Genomic DNA, 21,791 nt, shown 5'->3' with positions numbered 1-21,791 from the left:
ATATGATAGAATTTTATGTAGAGTTTGAGAGTGATTTAGTCAAGTATGAAACGAGGGTCCTAAATCTGTACAAAGCAAACTACGTAGGTATGAGAGGTTAATTGGCTAATGTACGTTGGGAAACTAGATTAAAAGATATGACAGAAAAGCAATGGCAAACATTTATAAAGAAATAATTCAAAATTCGCACTGAATATACATTCCCTTTAGGAATAAAAATACCATGAGATAATTGGTCCACCTGTGGCTAATAAGAGAAATTATTGTATTCAATCAAAGGAAGAGGTTTATAATGTTGCAAAAAAAAAGCAGTAAGCCTGAGGATTGGAAGGATTTTAGAATTCAGCAAAGGAGGACCAAGAAGTTGATAAAGAAAGGAAAATAGAATGAGTAAGCTAGTAAGACATAAAAACAGACCTTAAAAGCTTCTATAGGTATGTAAAAATGAAAAGATTAGTGATAGTAAATGTGGTTCTCTTACAGGCTGAGACAGGAGAAATTTTAATGGGGAATAAGGAAATGGCAGAGAAGTTAAACAAATACTTCGTGCCTGTCTTCACGAAAGAAGATGCAGAAAACATTCCAGAAATAGTGGAGAACCAAGGGTCTAGCGAGAATGAGGAACTGAAATAAATTAGTTTTACTAAGGAAATACTAATGGAGAAATTAATGGGACTGAAAGCCGATAAATCCCCTGGACCTGATGGCCTACATCCTAGGGTTTTAAAAGAGGAAGCTATAGACAGTGGAAACATTGGTTGTCATCTTCCAAAATTCAATAGATTGGTCTATAGATCCCCATTTTCTCTCTCCCTCCTTTCTTAAATAGTGGGTTACATTTGCTACCCCCCAATCCGTGGGAACCAAATGTAACCCACTATTTAAGAAAGGAGGGAGAGAGAAAATGGGGATCGATAGACCAGTTAGCCTGACATCATGTGTCAGGAAAGTGCTAGAATCTATTATTAAGGATGTGGTAACAAGACACTTAGAAAGTAATAATAGGATTGAGCAGAGTCAACATAGATTTATGAAAAGACTACAAGGGTATGAAGGCAGAGTTGGCTAAAGTGGACTGGGAAAATAGATTAAAGTGTAAGACGGTTAATGAGCAGTGGCGGACATTTAAGGAGATATTTCATAACTCTCAGCAAAATATATTCCAGTGAGAAAGAAAAACTTTAAGAGAAGGGATAACCATCCGTGGCTAACTAATGAAATAAAGGATGCTATCAAATTGGCCAAGATTAGTGGGAGGCAAGATGATTGGGAAACTTTTAAAAAACAGCAAAGAACTAAAAAAAAAAGAGGGAAGATAGATTATGAGAGTAAACTAGTAAAAAATACAAAAACAGATAGTAAGAGTGTCTACAGATAGACAAAAAGGAAAAGCGTGGCTAAAGTAAATGTTGGTCCCTTAGAGGATGAGACTGGGGAATTAATAACGGGGAACAGCGAAATGGCAGAGACTTTGAACAAATATTTTGTATCGGTCTTCACGGTAGAAGACACTAAAAACATCCCAATAGTAGATAATCTAGGGGCTATAGTGAGGAACTTAAAACAAGAAGCACTCGGTAAAATAATGGGACTAAAGGTAGACAGGGACCTCATGGCTTGCATCCTAGGGTCTTAAAAGAATGGCTGCAGATAGTGGATGCATTGGTTGTAATCTACCAAAATTACCTGGATTCTGAGGAGATGCCAGTGGATTTGAAAACTGCAAATGTTTAAAAAGGATGCAGATAGAAAGCAGGAAACTATAGACCAGTTAGCCTAACATCTGTCGTTGGGAAAATGCTGGAGTCCATTATTAAGGAAGCAGCAGCAGGACATTTGGAAATGCATAATGCAGTCAAGCAGAGTCAGCATGGTTTTATGAAAGGGAAATCATGTTTGACAAATTTGCTGGAGTTCTTTGAGGATGTAACGAGCAGGGTGGATAAGGGGGAACCAGTGGATGTGGTGTATTTGGATTTCCAGAAGACATTCGATAAGGTGCCACATAAAAGGTTACTGCACAGGATAACAGCTAACAGGGTTGGGGTAACATAGTAGCTTGGATAGCAGATTGGCTAACTAACAGAAAACAGGGAGTGGGGATAAATGGGTCATTTTCCGGTTGGCAAACTGTAACTATTGGGGTGCCACAGGGATCGGTGCTGGGGTCTCAATTATTTACAATTTATATTAATGACTTGGATGAAGGGACTGAGTGTAATGTAGCAAAGTTTGCTGATGATACAAAGATGGGTGGGAAAGCAATTTGTGAGGAGGACACAAAAAATCTGCAACGGGATAGAGACAGGCTAAGTGAGTGGGCAAACATTTGGCAGGTGGGAGTATAATGTGGGAAAGTGTGAGGTTATCCACTTAGCCGGAAAAATAAAAAAGCAAAATTATTTTTTAAATGGAGATAAATTACAAAAGGCTGCAGTGCAGAGGGACCTGGGAGTCCTTATGCACGAAACACAAAATGTTAGTATGCAGGTAATCCAGAAGGCAAGTGGAATGTTGGCCTTTATTGCAAAGGGGATGGAGGATAAAAGCGGAGAAATCCTGCTGCAACTATACCATATATTGGCGAGGCCACACCTAGTGTACTGCGTACAGTTTTGGTCTCCTTATTTAAGGAAGGATATACTTGCATTGAAGGCAATTCAGAGAAGGTTCATTAGGTTGATTAGTGAGATGAAGGGGTTGACTTATGAGGAAAGGTTGAGCCTAGACTCATTGGAGTTTAGAAGAATGAGATGTGAAATATACAAGATACTTCGGGGACTCGACAAGGTAGATGCAGAGAGAATGTTTCCCCTCATGGGGGAATCTAGAACTGAGGGCATAATTTCAGAATAAGGGGTTGTCCATTTAAAACTGAGATGAGGAGGAATTTCTTCTCTCAGAGGGTTGTAAATCTGTGGAATTCTCTGCCCCAGAGAGCTGTTGAGGCTGGGTCATTGAATGTATTTAAGGTGGAGATAGACAGATTTTTGACCTCAGCCCAACCTCCCCCTTTGGCCCAGTCTAAAGGTCCCTGGAAAATTTTTAACCAATAAGGGAATTAAGGGTTACGGGGAGAGGGCGGGTAAGTGGAGCTGAGTCCACGGCCAGATCAGCCATGATCTTATTGAATGGCGGAGCAGGCTCGAGGGGCTAGATGGCCTACTCCTGTTCCTAATTCTTACGTTCTTATGTTCTTATAACCTCCCCCCTGGCCTCGGCCCAACCTCCGGCCGCCTGACCTTCCCCCACCTCGGCCCGCCTCGATGCCCCTCCCCCAGCGGCCCGACCGCCCCACACCCCCCTCTCCTCCCAGCCTGACCGAACCCCCCCACCCATCCCCTACCTCGGCCCAGGCAAAGACTTTCCTAAATCCGGAAATACCCACATTCCGGAATGGCCTCGGTCACGAAGTTTCTGGATTCCAGACATCATACCTGTATATATTTGCAATGACGGAGTGCAGTGAAGGTTCACCAGTCTGATTCCTGGGATGAGGGGATTATCCTACAAGGAGAGACTGAGTAGACTAGGCCTATATTCTCTACAATTTAGAAGAATAAGAAGTGCTCTTTGAAAGATACAAATTTATTACAGGGCTTGACAGGATAGATGCAGGGAGGATGTTTCCCTGGCTGGGGAGTCTAGAACCAGGGGCAACAATCTCAGAATAAGTAGTCGGCCATTTAGGACTGAGATGAGGAGAAATTTCTTCACTCAAAGGATGGTGAATCTTTGGAATTCTCTACCCCAGAGGGCTGTTGATGCTCAGTCGTTGAGTATATTTAAGGCAAAGATTGATAGATTTTTGGACATTAAGGGAATCAAGGAATATGTGGATAGTGCAGAAAAGTGGAGTTGAGGTAGAAGATCAGCCATAATCTTATTAAATGGCAGAGCAGGCTCGAAGTGTTGAATGGCCGACTCCTGCTCCTATTTCTTATGTTCTTATGTTCTAACTGGAGGAGAGCTCATTTCAGCAAATTAAGGAGGAATCTGGCTCAGGTAAATTGGAGTCAAAGACTGGCAGGCAAAAATGTAATGGAGCAATGGGCAGCCTTTAAAGAGGTTTGGGTACAGTGTAGGTACATTCCTGCAAGGGAGAAAGGGAAGGCAACCAAAGCCAGAGCTTACTGGACAGAATCATTGATGGAAAGTGGCCATTTGGCCTGTCAAGCCCGTGTCGGTTCTCTGCAAGAGCACTTCAGCTAGTCCCACTCCCCTGCCCTTTCCCTGTAGTTCTGCAAATATTTTCCTTCAGATATTTATCCAACTCCCTTTTGAAAGCCACAATTGAGTCTGCCTCCATCACCCTTTCAGGCAGTGCATTCCAGATCCTAAACACTCGCTGCATAAAAAAGGTTTTCCTCATGTCGCCTTCGGTTCTTTTGCCAATTACCTTAAATGTCTGCCCTCTGGTTGTTGACCCTTCTGCCAATGGGAACAGTTTCTCTTTATCTATTCTGTCCAGACCATCATGATTTTGAACACCTCTACCAAATCTCTTCTCCCTCTTCTCTGCTCTAAGGGGAACAACCCCAGCTTTTCTAGTCTGTCAATGTAACTTAAGGCCCTCATTCCTGGCAACATTCTCATAAATCTTTTCTGCACCCTCTCGAAGGCCTTCATATCCTTCCTAAAGTGTGTGCCCATAATAAGACACAATACTCCTGTTGAGGCCAAACCAGTGTTTTATACAGGTTCATCATAATTTCCACTCTATTGTACTCTATACATGAAGCCCAGGATCATGAATGCTTTTTAAAAACTGCTTTCTCAACCTGCCTACCACCTTCAACGATTTGTGCATAAATACCCCGAGGTCTCTCGGTTCATGCTTGAGGTGCCGTAACCTACAAGGTTACGGACTAAGAGCTGGAAAGTGGGATTCAGCTGGATAGCTCTTGGTCGGCTGGCGCAGACACTATGGAATGAAATGGCCTCCTTCCGTGCTGTAAATTTCTATGATTCTTTGCAACCCCTTTAAGATTGTACCCTTAAGTTTATATTTCCTGTACTCATTTTTTCTACCAAAATGTATCACTTCACACTTTTCTGCATTAAATTTCATCGACCACACCCATTCCACCAGCCTGCCTATGTCCTCTTCAGATCGATCACTATACTCCCCTCTGTTGACTATACTTCCAAGTTTTGTGTCATATGCAAATTTTGAAATTGTGCCCTGTACATCCACATCATTAATATATATCAAGAAAAGTATTGGTCCTAGAACCGACCCCTGGGGAACAGTACTGTAAACCTTCTTTCAGTCTCAAACAACCATTCACTACTGCTCTCTGTTTCCTGTCACTTCGTCAATTTCATATCCATGCTGCCACTGTCCCTTTTATTCCATGGGCTTCAACTTTGCTGGCAACTTTTGTGGCACTTTGTCAAACGCTTTTTGGAAATCATGTATACCACGCCAACATCAACCCGCTCTGTTACCTCATCAAAAAGCTCAATTAAGTTGGTTAAACACAATTTGCCTTCAACAATCTACGTTGGCTTTCCTTAATTAATCCATAATTGTCCAAGTGACTGTTAATCAGAGACAAAATTAAGGTTTCTCAAAGCTTCCTAACTACCAAGGTTAAACTGACTGGCCTGTAGTTGCTGGGTTTATCTTTACAACCTTTTTTGAATTCTATAGTTCTCTGGCACCACCCCCATTTCTAAGGAAGATTGGAAAATTATGGCCAATACCTCTCCAATCTCTTCCTTCACTTCTCTCAGCATCCTGGGATGCATCCCATCTGGTCCTGGTGACATTTTACTTGAAGTACAGCCAGCCTTTCGAGTACCTTGCTAATACAAGGGAGAATCACGCTGACTATAAAAAAGAGAGGAGAAGTGAAAAAGAAAATAAGAGGAGCAAAGAGACAGTACGAGAATAGATTGGGGGCTAACATAAAGGTGAGCCCAAAGGCCTTCTATCGGCATATTAATAGTAAGAGAGTTGTCAGAGGAGCGGTGGGGTGGATTAGGGACCAAGATGGAGAACTATTGGTGGAGACAGAAGACATAAGAACATAAGAACATAAGAACATAAGAACATAAGAATTAGGAACAGGAGTAGGCCATCTAGCTCCTCGAGCCTGCTCTGCCATTCGACAAGATCATGGCTGATCTGGCCGTGGACTCAGCTCCACTTACCCGCCCTCTCCCCGTAACCCTTAATTCCCTTATTGGTTAAAAATCTATCTATCTTTGACTTGAAAACATACAATGAGCTAGCCTCAACTGCTTCCTTGGGCAGAGAATTCCACAGATTCACAACCCTCTGGGAGAAGAAATTCCTTCTCAACTCGGTTTTAAATTGGCTCCTCCGTATTTTGAGGCTGTGCCCCCTAGTTCTAGTCTCCCCTACCAGTGGAAACAACCTCTCTGCCTCTATCTTGTCTATCCCTTTCATGATTTTAAATGTTTCTATAAGATCACCCCTCATCCTTCTGAACTCCAACGAGTAAAGACCCAGTCTACTCAATCTATCATCATAAGGTAACCCCCTCATTTCTCGAATCAGCCTAGTGAATCGTCTCTGTACCCCTTCCAAAGCTAGTATATCCTTCCTTAAGTAAGGTGACCAAAACTCTATGCAGTACTCCAGGTGCGGCCTTACCAATACCTTATACAGTTGCAGCAGGACCTCCCTGCTTTTGTACTCCATCCCTCTCGCAATGAAGGCCAACATTCCATTCGCCTTCCTGATTACCTGCTGCACCTGCAAACTAACCTTTTGGGATTCATGCACAAGGACCCCCAGGTCCCTCTGCACCACAGCATGTTGTAATTTCTCCCCATTCAAATAATATTCCCTTTTACTGTTTTTTTCCCCCCCCCCCCCCCAAGGTGGATGACCTCACACTTTCCGACATTGTATTCCATCTGCCAAACCTTAGCCCATTCGCTTAACCTATCCAAATCTCCTTGCAGCCTCTCAGTCCTCTACACAACCCGCTTTCCCACTAATCTTAGTGTCATCTGCAAATTTTGTTGCACTACACTCTGTCCCCTCTTCTGTATATTGTAAACAGTTGTGGTCCCAACACTGATCCCTGTGGCACACCACTAACCACTGATTTCCAACCGGAAAAGGATCCATTTATCCCGACTCTCTGCTTTCTGTTCACCAGCCAATTCTCTATCCATGCTAATACATTTCCTCTGACTCCACGTACCTTTATCTTCTGCAGTAACCTTTTGTGTGGCACCTTATCGAATGCCTTTTGAAAATCTAAATACACCACATCCATCAGTACACCTCTATCCACCATGCTTGTTAGATCCACAAAGAATTCCAGTAAGTTAGTTAAACATGATTTCCCCTTCATGAATCCATGCTGCGTCTGCTTGATTGCACTATTTCTATCTAGATATCCCGCTATTTCTTCCTTAATGATAGTTTCAAGCATTTTCCCCACTACAGATGTTAAACTAACCGGCCTATAGTTACCTGCCTTTTGCCTGCCCCCTTTTTTAAACAGAGGTGGTACATTAGCTGCTTTCCAATCCGCTGGTACCTCCCCAGAGTCCAGAGAATTTTGGTAGATTATAACGAATGTATCTGCTATAACTTCCGCCATCTCTTTTAATACCCTGGGATGCATTGCATCAGGACCAGGGGACTTGTCCACCTTCAGTCCCATTAGCCTGTCCAGCACTACCCCCCTAGTGATAGCGATTGTCTCAAGGTCCTCCCTTCCCACATTCCTGTGGCCTGCAAATTTTGGCATGGTTTTTGGGTCTTCCACTGTGAATTGTTTAAGGTCTCAGCCATTTCCACATTTCCCATTATTAAATCCCCCTTTTCATCTTCTAAGGGACCAACATTTACTTTAGTCACTCTTTTCCGTTTTATATATCTGTAAAAGCTTTTACTATCTGTTTTTATGTTTTGCGCAAGTTTACCTTCGTAATCTATCTTCCCTTTCTTTATTGCTTTTTTAGTCATTCTTTGCTGTTGCTTAAAATTTTCCCAATCCTCTAGTTTCCCACTAACTTTGGCCACCTTATACGCATTGGTCTTTGATTTGATACTTTCCTTTATTTCCTTGGTTATCCACGGCTGGTTATCTCTTCTCTTGCCGCCCTTCTTTTTCACTGGAATATATTTTTGTTGCGCACGATGAAAGAGCTCCTTAAAAGTCCTCCACTGTTCCTCAATTGTGCCACAGTTTAATCCTTGTTTCCAGTCTACTTTGGCCAACTCTGCCCTCATCCCACTGTAGTCCCCTTTGTTTAAGCATAGTACGCACATTTCTGACACAACTTCCTCATCCTCAATCTGTATTACAAATTCAACCATACTGTGATCACTCATTCCAAGAGGATCTTTTACTAGGAGGTCGTTTATTTTTCCTGTCTCATTACACAGGACCAGATCTAAGATGGCTTGCTCCCTTGTAGGTTCTGTTGCATACTGTTCTAAGAAACAATCCCGAATGCATTCTATGAATTCCTCCTCCAGGCTACCCCGTGCGATTTGATTTGACCAATCGATATGTAGGTTAAAATCCCCCATGATTACTGCCGTTCCTTTTTCACATGCCTCCATTATTCCCTTGATTATTGCCCGCCCCACCATGAAGTTATTATTTGGGGGCCTATAAACTACGCCCACCAGTGACTTTTTCCCCTTACTATCTCTAATCTCCACCCACAATGATTCAACATTTTGTTCATTAGAGCCAATATCGTCTTTCACAACTGCCCTGATATCATCCTTTATTAACAGAGCTACCCCACCTCCTTTCCCTTCTTGTCTATCTTTCCGAATCGTCAGATACCCCTGTATGTTTAATTCCCAGTCGTGGCCACCCTGCAACCATGTTTCTGTAATGGCCACCAAATCATACCCATTTGGTGGCCATTTACTTTATTTCTAATACTGCGTGCATTTAGGTAGAGTGTTTTCATTCTAGTTTTGAAACCATGATTTTTAGTTTTGACCCCTCCTGCAGCCCCTTTATATTCAGTGGCCCTTTTTGTTTCTTGCCTTTGGTTTCTCTGCCCTCCACTTTTACTCATCTCTTTTCTGTCTTTTGTTTTTGTCTCCTTTTTGTTTCCCTCTCTCTCCCCCTGTATTGGTTCCCATCCCCCTGCCATATTAGTTTAACTCCTCCCCAACAGCACTAGCAAACACTCCCCCTAGGACATTGGTTCCGGTTCTGCCCAAGTGCAGGCCGTCCGGTTTGTACTGGTCCCACCTCCCCCCAGAAACTGTTCCAATGCCCCACAAATTTGAATCCCTCCCTGCTGCACCACTGCTCAAGCCACGTATTCATCTGTGCTATCCTGCGATTCCTACTCTGACTAGCACGTGGCACTGGTAGAAATCCCGAGATTACTACTTTTGAGAACCTACTTTTTAAATTTAGCTCCTAGCTCCTTAAATTCGTCTCGTAGGACCTCATCCCTATTTTTACCTAAGTCGTTGGTACCAATGTGCACCACGACAACTGGCTGTTCTCCCTCCCTTTTTAGAATGTTCTGCACCCACTCGGAGACATCCTTGACCCTTGCACCAGGGAGGCAACATACCATCCTGGAGTCTCGGTTGCGGCCGCAGAAACACCTATCTATTCCCCTTATGATTGAATCCCCTATCACTATCGCTCTCCCACTCTTTTTCCTGCCCTCCTGTGCAACAGAGCCAGCCACGGTGCCATGAACTTGGCTGCTGCTGCCCTCCCCTGATGAGTCATCTCCCTCAACAGCACTCAAAGCAGTGTATCTGTTTTGCAGGGGGATGACCACATGGGACCCCTGCACTACCTTCTTTGTACTACTCTTCCTGCTGGTCTTCCATTCCCTATCTGGCTGTGGATCCTTCTCATGCGGCAAGACCAACTCACTACACGTGCCACTTATGTCATTTTCAGCATCGTGGATGCTCCAGAGTGAATCCACCCTCAGCTCCAATTCCGCAATGCGGTCCGTCAGGAGATGGAGGCGGATACACTTCTCACACACGTAGTCGTCAGGGACACCGGAAGTGTCCGAGTTCCCACATGGTACAGGAGGAGCATAACACGTGACCAAGCTCTCCTGCCATGCCTTAACCCTTAGATACCCTTAAATTGGTAACAACAATGTTACAGTTTACTTACTGATATAAAAAAGAAAAAGAAAAGCTACTCACCAATCACCAGCCAATCACTTACCCCCTTGGCTGTGACGTCACCTTTTGATTCCTTTCTACTTCTTTTTTACCTTCTCTCCCCGATGTAGCTGCACCGGTACGCCTTTTATAGGCCGCTCCGACGCTGCTCCCGCCTCTCACTAACTGCCGCTGCCTGTGGAACACCCGCTGAGGTACAAAATGAGTACTTTCCATCGGTGTTTACCAAGGCAGAGGACTTTATCAAAGCTATGGTAAACAAGAATAATGCTGGGATACTAGATGAGATAAAAATAGATGAAGGAGGTCCTGGAAAGGCTGGCAGTAATTAAAGTGGATAAGTCACCCAGTCCAGATAGAATACATTCTAAGTTAGAGAGAAATAAGAGTAGAAATTGCAGAGGTGCTGGGCACAATCTTCCAATCCTTAGATACAGGGTGTTAGACATCTTGGAGAGATGTGTGTTGGACATCTTGGGGAGTTAAACGTTAACATTCAAACTTCTGGATATCTTAAAGCAACAGGTTTCCAGGCTTTCCGATATAAATAGTGATAGGTCCTTACTATACAGTATAAATGCACACAAGGTCCATGCTTGAGAGGTCAGTCTGTGACCTGTCCTTTATTCCTTAGCACTCAGTGATTAAGGTGGGTGGAGCTTCCCCTTTTGTACCTGAAGGCCCAGGTTAGGAGTGTCTCCCACCTAGTGGTCATTGTTCTCACAGCGTACAACTTAGATCAGATTATACATGGGTTACATTGCTGGTTGAATACATGACAAACAGGATGATTTTGAAATGTCACGAGGACAAACCATGGTTTGTTTTCGAAAATGTAAAGTGCTGTGTAAAGGTGCTTGTGCGACAGGGGCATCAAGTCCATTTGCTAAAGTAGGTAAAGGAAGTAGTTCTGAAATAAACAATTGCAAACTGTTTACATAAATAGTCAGTTTTAGAGGATTTGAGAAACACATTTTCCTTGGATGTTGTCAAAATATAGTGTACAAAGGACCATGGTTTTCAACATTATCTCGAGTATACTCGATACAGAAACCAGTAAAGTCACTCTCTGCATGTAGTTAAGGCTGATCACCTGGACTGTGTATCAAAGCTGTCTGTTCCATAGATTCCATCATCATCATCATCATCATCATAGGCAGTCCCTCGGAATCGAGGAGGACTTGCTTCCACGCCCAAAGTGAGTTCTTTGATGGCTGAACATTCCGATACGAGAGCCACAGACCCTGTTACAGGTGGGACACACATTCGTCGGGGGAAGGGGTTAGTGGGGCTGGTTTGCCGCGCGCTCCTTCCGCTGCCTGTGCCTGGCCTCTTCATGCTCCTTGCGTCGAGCCTCAGAGCTCAACACCCTCCCGGGTGGACTTTCTTCACCTCGGGCGGTCTGTGGCCAGGGTCTCCCAGGTGTCAGTGGTGATGTCGCACTTTACCAGGGAGGCTTTGAGGGTGTCCTTATAATGTTTCCGCTGTCCTCCTTTGGCTCATTTATCATGAAAGAGCTCCGCATAAAGCATTTGCTTAGGGAGTCTCGTATCTGGCATGCGCACTATGTGGCCTGCCCAGCGAAGCTGATCGAGTGTGGTCAGTGCTTCAATACTGGGGATGTTAGCCTGGTCGAGGACACTGATGTCAGTGTGCCTGTCCTCCCAGGAGATTTGCAGGATCTTGTGGACTCCACTATGAAGTCTCGTGCTTACTCAAAACGTGTTCTTGTGAACCAGATGAGAAGGAGGCTGCTTAACACAGGGGTGGCACCAAAGAATGGGAGAATTGCAAATGTTATACCCTTGTCCAAAACAAGGGGAGAAGGATAAACCAGTCAGTTTAACGTTGTGGTAGGGAAGCTTTTAGAAACAAATAATCCGGTGGAAAATTAACAGCCACTTGGACAAGCATGGACTAATAAAAGGAGGGTCAGCACAGATTTAAGAGCAAATCGTGTTTGACTAATTTGATAGAGATTGTTGCTGAAGTAACAGATAGGGTGGATGTCAGCAGTGCAGTTGATGTTGTGTATACAGACTTTCAAAACGAGTTTGATAAAGTACCACATATTAGGCGTGTTAGCAAAATTGAAGCCCTGGGATAAAAGGGGCAGTAGCAGCATGGATTCAAAATTGGCTGAGGGATAGAAAACAGAGTTGTTCTGAATGGATGATTTTCAGACGGGAGGAAAGTTTACTGTGGAGTTCCCCAAGGCTCAATACTAGGACCACTGCTGTTTTTGATATACATTAATGACTTGGACTTCTGGGTACAGGGCACAATTTTGAAATTTGCAGATGACATGAAACTTAGAAATGTAAACATAGAAACATAGAAAGTAGGTGTAGGAGTAGGCCATTCAATAAGATCATGGCTGATCATTCCCTCAGTACCCCTTTCCTCCTTTCTCTCCATACCCCTTGATCTCCTTAGCCGTAAGGGCCATATCTAACTCCCTCTTGAATACATCCAATGAACTGGCATCAACAACTCTCTGCGGCAGGGAATTCCGCAGGTTAACAACTCTCTGAGTGAGAAGTTTCTCCTCATCAGTCCTAAATGGCCTACCCCTTATCCCAAGACTGTGTCCCCTGGTTCGAGACTTCTCCAACATCGGGAACATTCTACCGGCATCTAACCTGTCCAGTCCCTTCAGAATCTTATACGTTTCTAGGAGATCCCCTCTCATCCTTCTAAACTCCAATGTATAAAGGCCCAGTTGATCCAGTCTCTCCTCATATGTCAGTTCTGCCATCCCGGGAATCAGTCCGGTGAACCTTCGCTGCACTCCCTCAATAGCAAGAACGTCCTTCCTCAGATTAGGAGACCAAAACTGAACAAAATATTCCAGCTGAGGCCTCAACAAAGCCCTGTACAACTACAGTAAGACCTCCCTGCTCCTATACTCAAATCCCTTAGCTATGAAGGCCAACATACCATTTGCCTTCTTCACCGCCTGCTGTACCTGTATGCCAACTTTCAATGACTGATGAACCATGACACCCAGGTCTCGTTGTACCTGCTATTTTCCTAATCTGCCGCCATTCAGATAATATTCTGTCTTCGCGTTTTTGCCCCCGAAGTGGACAACCTCACATTTATCTACATTATATTGCATCTGCCATGCATTTGCCCAGTCACCTAACTTTCCAAGTCACCCTGCAGCCTCCTAGTGCCCCCCTCACAGCTCACACTGCCACCCAGTTTAGTGTCATCTGCAAACTTGGAGATATTACACTCAATTCCTTCATCCAAATCATTGATGTATATTGTAAAGAGCTGAGGTCCCAGCACTGAGCCTTGCGGCACTCCACTAGTCACTGCCTGCCATTTTGAAAAGGACCCGTTTATCCCGACTCTCTGCTTCCTGTCTGCCAACCAGTTCTCTATCCACGTCAGTATACCCCCAATACCAAATGCTTTGATTTTGCACACCAATTTCTTGTGTGGGACCTTGTCAAAAGCCTTTTGAAAGTCCAAATACACCACATCCACTGGTTCTCCTTTGTCCATGCTATGTTACATCCTCAAAAAATTCCAGAAGATTTGGCAAGCATGATTTCCCTTTCATAAATCCATGCTGACTTGGACCGATCCTGTCACTGCTTTCCAAATGTGCTGCTATTTCATCTTTAATAAATGATTCCAACATTTTCCCCACTACTGATGTCAGGCTAACCGGTCTATAATTACCCGTTTTCTCTCCCCCTCCATTCCTAAAAAGTGGTGTTATATTAGCTACCCTCCAGTCCATAGGAACTGATCCAGAGTCAATAGATTGTTGGAAAATGATCACCAATGCATCCACTATTTCTAGGGCCACTTCATTAAGTACTCTGCGATGCAGACTATCAGGCCCCGGGGATTTATCGGCCTTCAATCCCATCAATTTCCCCAACACAATTTCTCGCCTAATAAGGATTTCCTTCAGTGCCTCCTTCTCTCGAGAGACTCGCTCCCCTAGTATTTCTGGAAGATTATTTGTGTCTTCCTTCGTGAAGACAGAACCAAAGTATTTGTTTAATGGTCCGCCATTTCTTTGTTCCCCATTATAAATTCACCTGAATCTGACTGCAAGTGACCCAAGTTTGTCTTCACTAATCTTTTTCTCTTCACATATCTATAGAAGCTTTTGCAGTCAGTTTTTATATTCCCAGCAAGCTTCCTCTCATACTTCTTTTCACCCTCCTAATTAAACCCTTTGTCCTCCTCTGCTGAATTATAAAATTCTCAGTCCTCAGGTGTGCTGCTTTTTCTGGCCAATTTATATGTCTCTTCCTTGGATTTAACACTATCCTTAATTTCTCTCGTTAGCCATGTTCCCAATTTTATTTTTACTCCGCACAGGGATATACAATTGTTGAAGTTCATCCATGTGATCTTTAAATGTTTGCCATTGCTTATCCACCGTCAATCCTTTAAGTATGACTCGCCAGTCTATTCTAACCAATTCACGGCTCATACCATGGAAGTTATCTTTCCTTAAGTTCAGGACCCTAGTCCTGGCGGCAGTCGGGAGGCGGGAGTTCGTGAGGCGAGCGGCCTACAAAAGGCCCAACAGTTCAATGAGAACGGCGGCAGTCAGGAGGTGGGAGTTCGTGAGGCGAGCAACCTACAAAAGGCCCAACAGTTCGAGGAGAGTAGCGGGAGGCGGGAGTTCGTGAGGTGAGCGGCCTATAAAGGCGAGCCGGTCCAGCTGCAGCGGGGAGAGAAGGCAAAAAAGTAGCAAGAAATCGAAAGGTGATGTCACAGCCAAGGGGTTAAGTGATTGGTGAGTAGCTTTTCTTTTTTCTTTTCTTTATCAGTAAGTAACATTTGGCATTGTTGTTGACAAATTAAGTTTATCTAGGGGTTAAGTCATGGCAGGACAGCTCGGACATGTGTTATGCGCCTTCTGTACTATGTGGGATGTCAGGGACGCTTCTGGTGTCCCTGACGACTATGTGTGCAGGAAGTGTATCCGCCTGCAGCTCCTGACGGACCGCATTGCGGCACTGGAGCTGTGGGTGGATGAACTCTGGAGCATTCACGATGCTGAGGATGACTGAATAGCACGTTTAGCGAGTTGGTCTTACCGCAGGTAAAGGGTACACAGCCAGATCGTAAATGGGTGACCAACAGGAAGAGCAGTGCAAGGGGTCCCCTGCGGACATCCCCCTGCAAAACAGACACACCGCTTTGGGTACTGTTGAGGGGGATGACTCATCAGCGGGGAGCAGCAGCAGCCAAGTTCATGGGACCGTGGGTGGCTCTGCTGCACAGGAGGGCAGGAAAAAGAGTGAGAGAGCTATAGTGATAGGGGATTAGATTGTAAGGGGAATAGATAGGCATTTCTGCGGCCGCAACAGAGACTCCAGGATGGTATGTTGCCTCCCTGGTGCAAGGGTCAAGGATGTCTCAGAGCAGGTGCAGGACATTCTGAAAAGGGAGGGTGAACAGCCAGTTGTCATGGTGCATATAGGTAAAAAATGGGATGAGGTCCTACAAGACGAATTTAAGGAGCTAGGAGCTAAATTAAAAAGTAGAACCTCAAAAGTAGTAATCTCAGGATTGCTACCAGTGCCACGTGCTAGTCAGAGTAGGAATCACAGGATACCTCAGATGAACACGTAACTTGAGGAGTGGTGCAAAAGGGAGGGATTCAAATTCCTGGGACATTGGAACCGGTTCTGGGGGAGGTGGGACCAGTACAAACCGGACGGTCTGCATCTGGGCAGGACCGGAAACAATGTCCTAGGGGGAGTGTTTGCAAGTGCTGTTGGGGAGGAGTTAAACTAACATGGCAGGGGGATGGGAACCTATGCAGGGAGACAGAGGGAAATAAAATGGAGGCAGAAGCAAAAGATAGAAAGGAGAATAGTAAAAGTGGAGGGCCGAGAAACCCAAGGCAAAAAACAAAAAGTGCCGCATTACAACAAAATTCTAAAAAGACAAGCCTGAAGGCTCTGTGTCTCAATGCGAGGATTATTCGGAATAAGGTGGACGAATTAACTGTGCAGACAGCAGTTAACGGGTATGATGTAATTGGCATCACGGAGACATGGCTCCAGGGTGACCAAGGCTGGGAACTCAACATCCAGGGGTACTCAACATTTAGGAAGGATAGGCAGAGAGGAAAAGGAGGCGGGGTGGCGTTGCTGGTTAAAGAGGAAATTAATGCAATAGTAAGGAGGGACATTAGCCTGGACGATGTAGAATCGCTATGGGTGGAGCTGTGCGGAATACCAAAGGGCAGAAAACGCTAATGGGAGTTGTGTACAGACCACCAAACAGCAGTAATGAGATTGTGGACAGCATTCAACAAGAAATAAGGGATGTGTGCAATAAAGGTACAGCAGTTATCATGGGCGACTTTAATCTACATATTGATTGGGCTAACCAAACTGGCAATGCGGTGGAGGAGGATTTCCTGGAGTGCATTAGGGATGGTTTTCTAGACCAATATGTCGAGGAACCAACTAGAGAGCTGGCCAACCTAGACTGGGTGGTGTGTAATGAGAAGGGACTAATTAGCAATCTTGTTGTGCGAGGCCCTTTGGGGAAGAGTGTGACCATAATATGGTAGAATTCTTTATTAAGATGGCGGTTGACACAGTTAAATCGGAAACTAGAGTCCTGAACTTAAGGAAAGGTAACTTCGACGGTATGAGGCGTGAATTGGCTGGAATAGATTGGCAAAAGATACTTAAAGGGTTGACGGTGGATAAGCTTCAGCATGGATGAACTTCAGCAATCGTACATTCCTGTCAGGAGTAAAAATAAAACGGGGAAGGTGGCTCAACCATGGCTAACAAGGGAAATTAAGGATAGTGTTAAAACCAAGGAAGAGGCATATAAATTGGCGAGAAAAAGCAACAAACCTGAGGATTGGGAGAAATTTAGAATTAAGCAGAGGAGGACTAAGGTTTTAATTAAGAGGGGGAAAACAGAGTACGAGAGGAAGCTTGCAGGGAACATAAAAACTGACTGCAAAAGCTTCTATAAATATGTGAAGAGAAAAAGATTAGTGGACAAACCTAGGTCCCTTGCAGTCGGATTCGGGTGAATTTATAATGGGGAACAAAGAAATGGCAGAACAATTGAACAAATACTTCGGTTCTGTCTTCACGAAGGAAGACACAAATAACCTTCCGAATGTACTAGGGGACAGTGGATCTAGTGAGAAGGAGGAACTGAAGGATATCCTTATTAGGCAGGAAATTGTGTGAAGGAAATTGATGGGATTGAAGGCCGATAAATCCCCGGGGCCTGATTGGCTGCATCCCAGAGTACTTAAGGAAGTGGCCCTAGAAATAGTGGATGCATTGGTAATCATTTTCCAACAATCTATCGACTCTGGATCAGTTCCTATGGACTGGAGGGTAGCTAATGTAACACCACTTATTAAAAAAGGGAGGGAGAGAAAACGGGTAATTATAGACTGGTTAGCCTGACATCAGTAATGGGGAAAATGTTGGAATCAATCATTAAGGATGAAATAGCAGCGCATTTGGAAAGCAGTGACAGGATCAATCCAAGTCAGCATGGATTTATGAAAGGGAAATCATGCTTGACGAATCTTCTGGAATTTTTTGAGGATGTAACTAGCAGAGTGGATAAGGGAGAACCCGTGGATGTGGTGTACTTAAGACTTTCAAAAGGCTTTTGACAAGGTCCCGTACAAGAGATTGGTGTGCAAAATCAAAGCGCATTGTATTGGGGGTAATGTACTGACGTGGATAGAGAACTGGTTGGCAGACAGGAAGCAGAGAGTCGGGATAAACAGGTCATTTTCAGAATGGCAGGCAGTGATTAGTGGAGTGCCGGTGTTCAGTGCTGGGACCCCAGCTATTACAATATACATTAACGATTTAATTGAAGGAATTGAGTGTAATATCTCCACGTTTGCAGATGATACTAAACTGGGTGGCAGTGTGAGCTGTGAGGGAGACGCTAGGAGGCTGCAGGGTGACTTGGACAGGTTAGGTGACTGGGCAAATGCATGGCAGATGCAGTATGTGGATAAATGTGAGGTTATCCACTTTGGGGGCAAAAACGCGAAGACAGAATATTATCTGAATGGTGGCAGATTAGGAAAAGGGGAGGTGCAACGAGACCTGGGTGTCATGGTTCATCAGTCATTGAAAGTTGGCATACAGGTACAGCAGGTGGTGAAGAAGGCAAATGGTATGTTGGCCTTCGAGTATAGGAGCAGGGAGGTCTTATTGCAGTTGTACAGGGCCTTAGTGAGGCCTCAGCTGGAATATTGTGTTCAGTTTTGGTCTCCTAATCTGAGGAAGGACGTTCTTGCAGGGAAGTGCAGCGAAGGTTCAACAGACTGATTCCAGAGATGGCAGGACTGACATATGAGGAGCGACTGGATCAACTGGGCCTTCATTCACTGGAGTTTAGAAGGATGAGAGGGGATCTCATCGAAACGTATAAGATTCTGACGGGACTGAACAGGTTAGATGCGGGAAGAATGTTTCCAATGTTGGGGAAGTCCAGAACCAGGGGACATAGTCTTAGGATAAGAGGTAGGCCATTTTGGACTGAGATGAGGAGAAACTTCTCACTCAAAGTTGTTAACCTGTGGAATTCCCCGCCGCAGAGAGTTGTTGATGCCAGTTGATTGGATATATTCAAGAGGGAGTTAAATATGGCCCTTACGGCTAAGGGGATCAAGGGGTATGGAGAGAAAGCAGGAAGGGGGTACTGAGGGAATGATCAGCCATGATCTGATTGAATGGCGGTGCAGGCTCGAAGGGCCGAATGGCCTACTCCTGCACCTATTTTCTATGTTTCTAGTCTCTGAATTAACAGTGTCACTCTCCAGCTTAATAAATAATTCTACCATATTATGGTCACTCTTCCCCAAGGAACCTCGCACAACAAGATTGCTAATTAGTCCTTTCTCATTACACATCACCCAGTCTAGAATGGACAGTCCTCTAGTTGATTCCTCGACATATTGGCCTCGAAAACCATCCCTAATACACTCCAGGAAATCCTCATCCACCACATTGCTACCAGTTAGGTTAGCCCAATCAATATGTAGATTAAAGTCACCCATGATAACTGCAGTACTTTTATTGCACGCATCCCTAATTTCTTGTGGATGCTGTCCCCAACCTCACTACTACTGTTTGGTGGTCTGTACACAACTCCCACTAGCGTTTTCTGCCCTTTGGTATTCCGTAGCTCCACCCATACAGATTCCACATCATCCAAACTAATGTCCTTCCTTACGATTGCATTACTTTCCTCTTTAACCAGCAACGCCACCCCACCTCCTTTTCCTTTCTGTCTATCCTTTCTGAATGTTGAATACCCCTGGATGTTGAGTTCCCAGCCTTGGTCACCCTAGAGACATATCTCCGAGATGTCAATTACATTATATCCATTAACAGCAATCTGCGCAGTTAATTCGTCCACCTTATTACGAATACTCCTCGCATTGAGGCACAGAGCCTTCAGGCTTGTCTTTAACACACTTTGCCCCTTTGGAATTTTGCTGTAATGTTGCCCTTTTTGCTTTTTGCCTTGGTTTCTCTGCCCTCCACTTTTACTTTTTTTCTTTCTGTCTTTTGCTTCTGCCCCTATTCCACTTCCCTCTGTTTCCTTGCATAGGTTCCCATCCCCCTGCCATATTAGTTTATCCCCTCCCCAACAGCACTAGCAAACACTCCCCCTACAACATTGGTTCCAGTCCTGCCCAGGTGCAGATCGTCCAGTTTGTACTGGTCCCACCTCCCCCAGAACCGGTTCCAATGTCCCTGGAATTTGAATCCCCCCCCCTTGCACCATTCCTCAAGCCACGTATTCATCTGAGCTATCCTGTGATTCCTACTCTGACTAGCACGTGGCACTGGTAGCAATTCTGAGATTACTACTTTCGAGGTCCTACTTTTTAAATTTAGCTCCTAGCTCCCTAAATTCGTCTTGTAGGACCTCATCCCGTTTTTTAACCTATATCATTGGTACCTATATGTAGCACGACAACTGGCTGTTCATCCTCCCCCTTCAAAATGTTCTGCAGCCGCTCAGAGACATCCTTGAATAAAACACTAGCTCGGCCCCAGCTGGAGTATTATGTCCAATTTGTTCCAATGTTCCGGGCACCACACTTTAGGAAGGATGTGAAGGCTTTGGAGAGGGTACAGAAGAGATTTACGAGAATGGTTACAGGGATAAAGGAAAACAGTTATGTAGATAGACTAGAGAAGCTGGGGTTGTTATCCTTGGAGTAGAAAGGCCAAGAGGAGATTTGATAGAGGTGTTTAAAATCATGAAGGACTTAGATAAAGTAAATAAAGAGAAACAGTTCCCAATGGCTGAAGCGTCGATAACACGAGGGCACAGATTTAAGGTGATTGGCTAGAGAACCCGAGGCAACACGAGGAAAAACATATTTCGCAACAAAGTGGTTAGGATTTGGAATGCCCAACCTGATCGAGTGTTGGATACAGATTCAATAGTAACCATCAAAAGGAAATTGGATAAATATTTGAAGGAGAAGAAATTGCAGGGATATGGAGAAAGAGCCTGGGAGTGGGACTAATTGGATTGCTCTTCGAAAGAGCTGGCGCAGACACGATGGCCTGTACTATTCTATGAAGTTATGATTCTATGAAATGCCTAGCAATCATTTTAAGATTATGATCTCTTGTTCTGGATTCCCCTACTAGAGGAAATAGTTTCAATATCTACCCTATTGAATCCTCTCAACTTTCTAAACTCAACATTATGCAATCTATTCTCATAATTTAGTCCTGGCATAATTCTGGTGAATCTGCACTGTACTCCCTCCAAGTCGAATATAACTTTCCTGAGGTTTTGTGTCCAAAAACTGAACACACTACTCCAGATGTGGTCTGATCAAGGCTCTGTACAACTGAAGCATTAATTCCTAACTTTTCTATTTCAATTTATCTTTCTCAGATCCAAAGTAGATGACCTCACATTTCCCCACATTAAACTCCATCTACCATAGTTTTACCCACTCAATTAGTTTGTCTCTGTCCCTTTGTAACTTCCCACTGCCAATCTACTCAACTTATTGTTCGTCCTAACTTAGTGACAGCATCAAACTTGGATATACAACTCTCTATTCCTTCATCCAAGTAATTAATGTTATGTCCAAATAAATACCCAAATTGCTGTGCTAATACCTAGCTGCTTTTATTTCCAGACCCTCTCGAATATTCTGTCAAATAATAATAAAGTAGTAGAAAAAAAATATTGGAGTAATTGCTGCAATGTGTTTACTCTCATCGGGGGCCACCTAGTGGTCAGTTACAATGCAAATACCATACAAATCAAGTAATATATATTTAGTGGCAATCTGAAGCCTCAGTACAAAACCCTGGGGAACATCACTTTTCATATCCTACTAATGAGAGAACTCCGCTTCATCCATACTCTGTCAATTACCACCCAACCATTTATCAATGCATGTCACTCGGTTACCTCCATGTGCTTTCATTCTTGTGCAGAAGCTTCTCAAATACCAGGTCGAAGTCTATAAAAACAGCATTTGTAGACACGCCCCTGTTCACCATGCTGGTGACCTCCTCAAAAGAGAGTAATGCATTAGCAGGAGCTGAGGAACAGTGAAGCATGGAAATTCAGACTCTTACATGTGGCTCATCTGGAGTTGGTGAAATTATAACAAGACAGCACA

General features: G+C 44.1%; 1 protein-coding gene across 3 annotated transcripts in view; it reads right to left on the bottom strand.

Annotated features, from left to right (window-relative positions):
* The window catches only part of ndufaf2 (NADH:ubiquinone oxidoreductase complex assembly factor 2), a 293,251-nt gene that overhangs the window by 270,946 nt on the left and 514 nt on the right, over positions 1–21,791 (bottom strand). The window contains exon 2 of one of the 3 annotated variants that reach the window (XM_070869234.1): positions 21,578–21,710. The exons of 1 other annotated variant lie outside the window; for it this stretch is intronic. In XM_070869234.1, coding sequence (XP_070725335.1) covers positions 21,578–21,593 — 16 coding nt within the window. In that variant the 5' untranslated portion in view covers positions 21,594–21,710. The remainder of the gene's footprint in view (positions 1–21,577; positions 21,711–21,791) is intronic. One more of the 3 variants, XM_070869235.1, reaches the window with a different exon arrangement.

The sequence above is a fragment of the Pristiophorus japonicus genome, chromosome 2, assembly GCF_044704955.1.
Source record: "Pristiophorus japonicus isolate sPriJap1 chromosome 2, sPriJap1.hap1, whole genome shotgun sequence".
Taxonomy (NCBI): Eukaryota; Metazoa; Chordata; class Chondrichthyes; family Pristiophoridae; genus Pristiophorus; species Pristiophorus japonicus.
The sequence above is the reverse complement of the archived record's forward strand: the minus strand, read 5'-3'. Positions and strand labels throughout refer to the sequence as shown.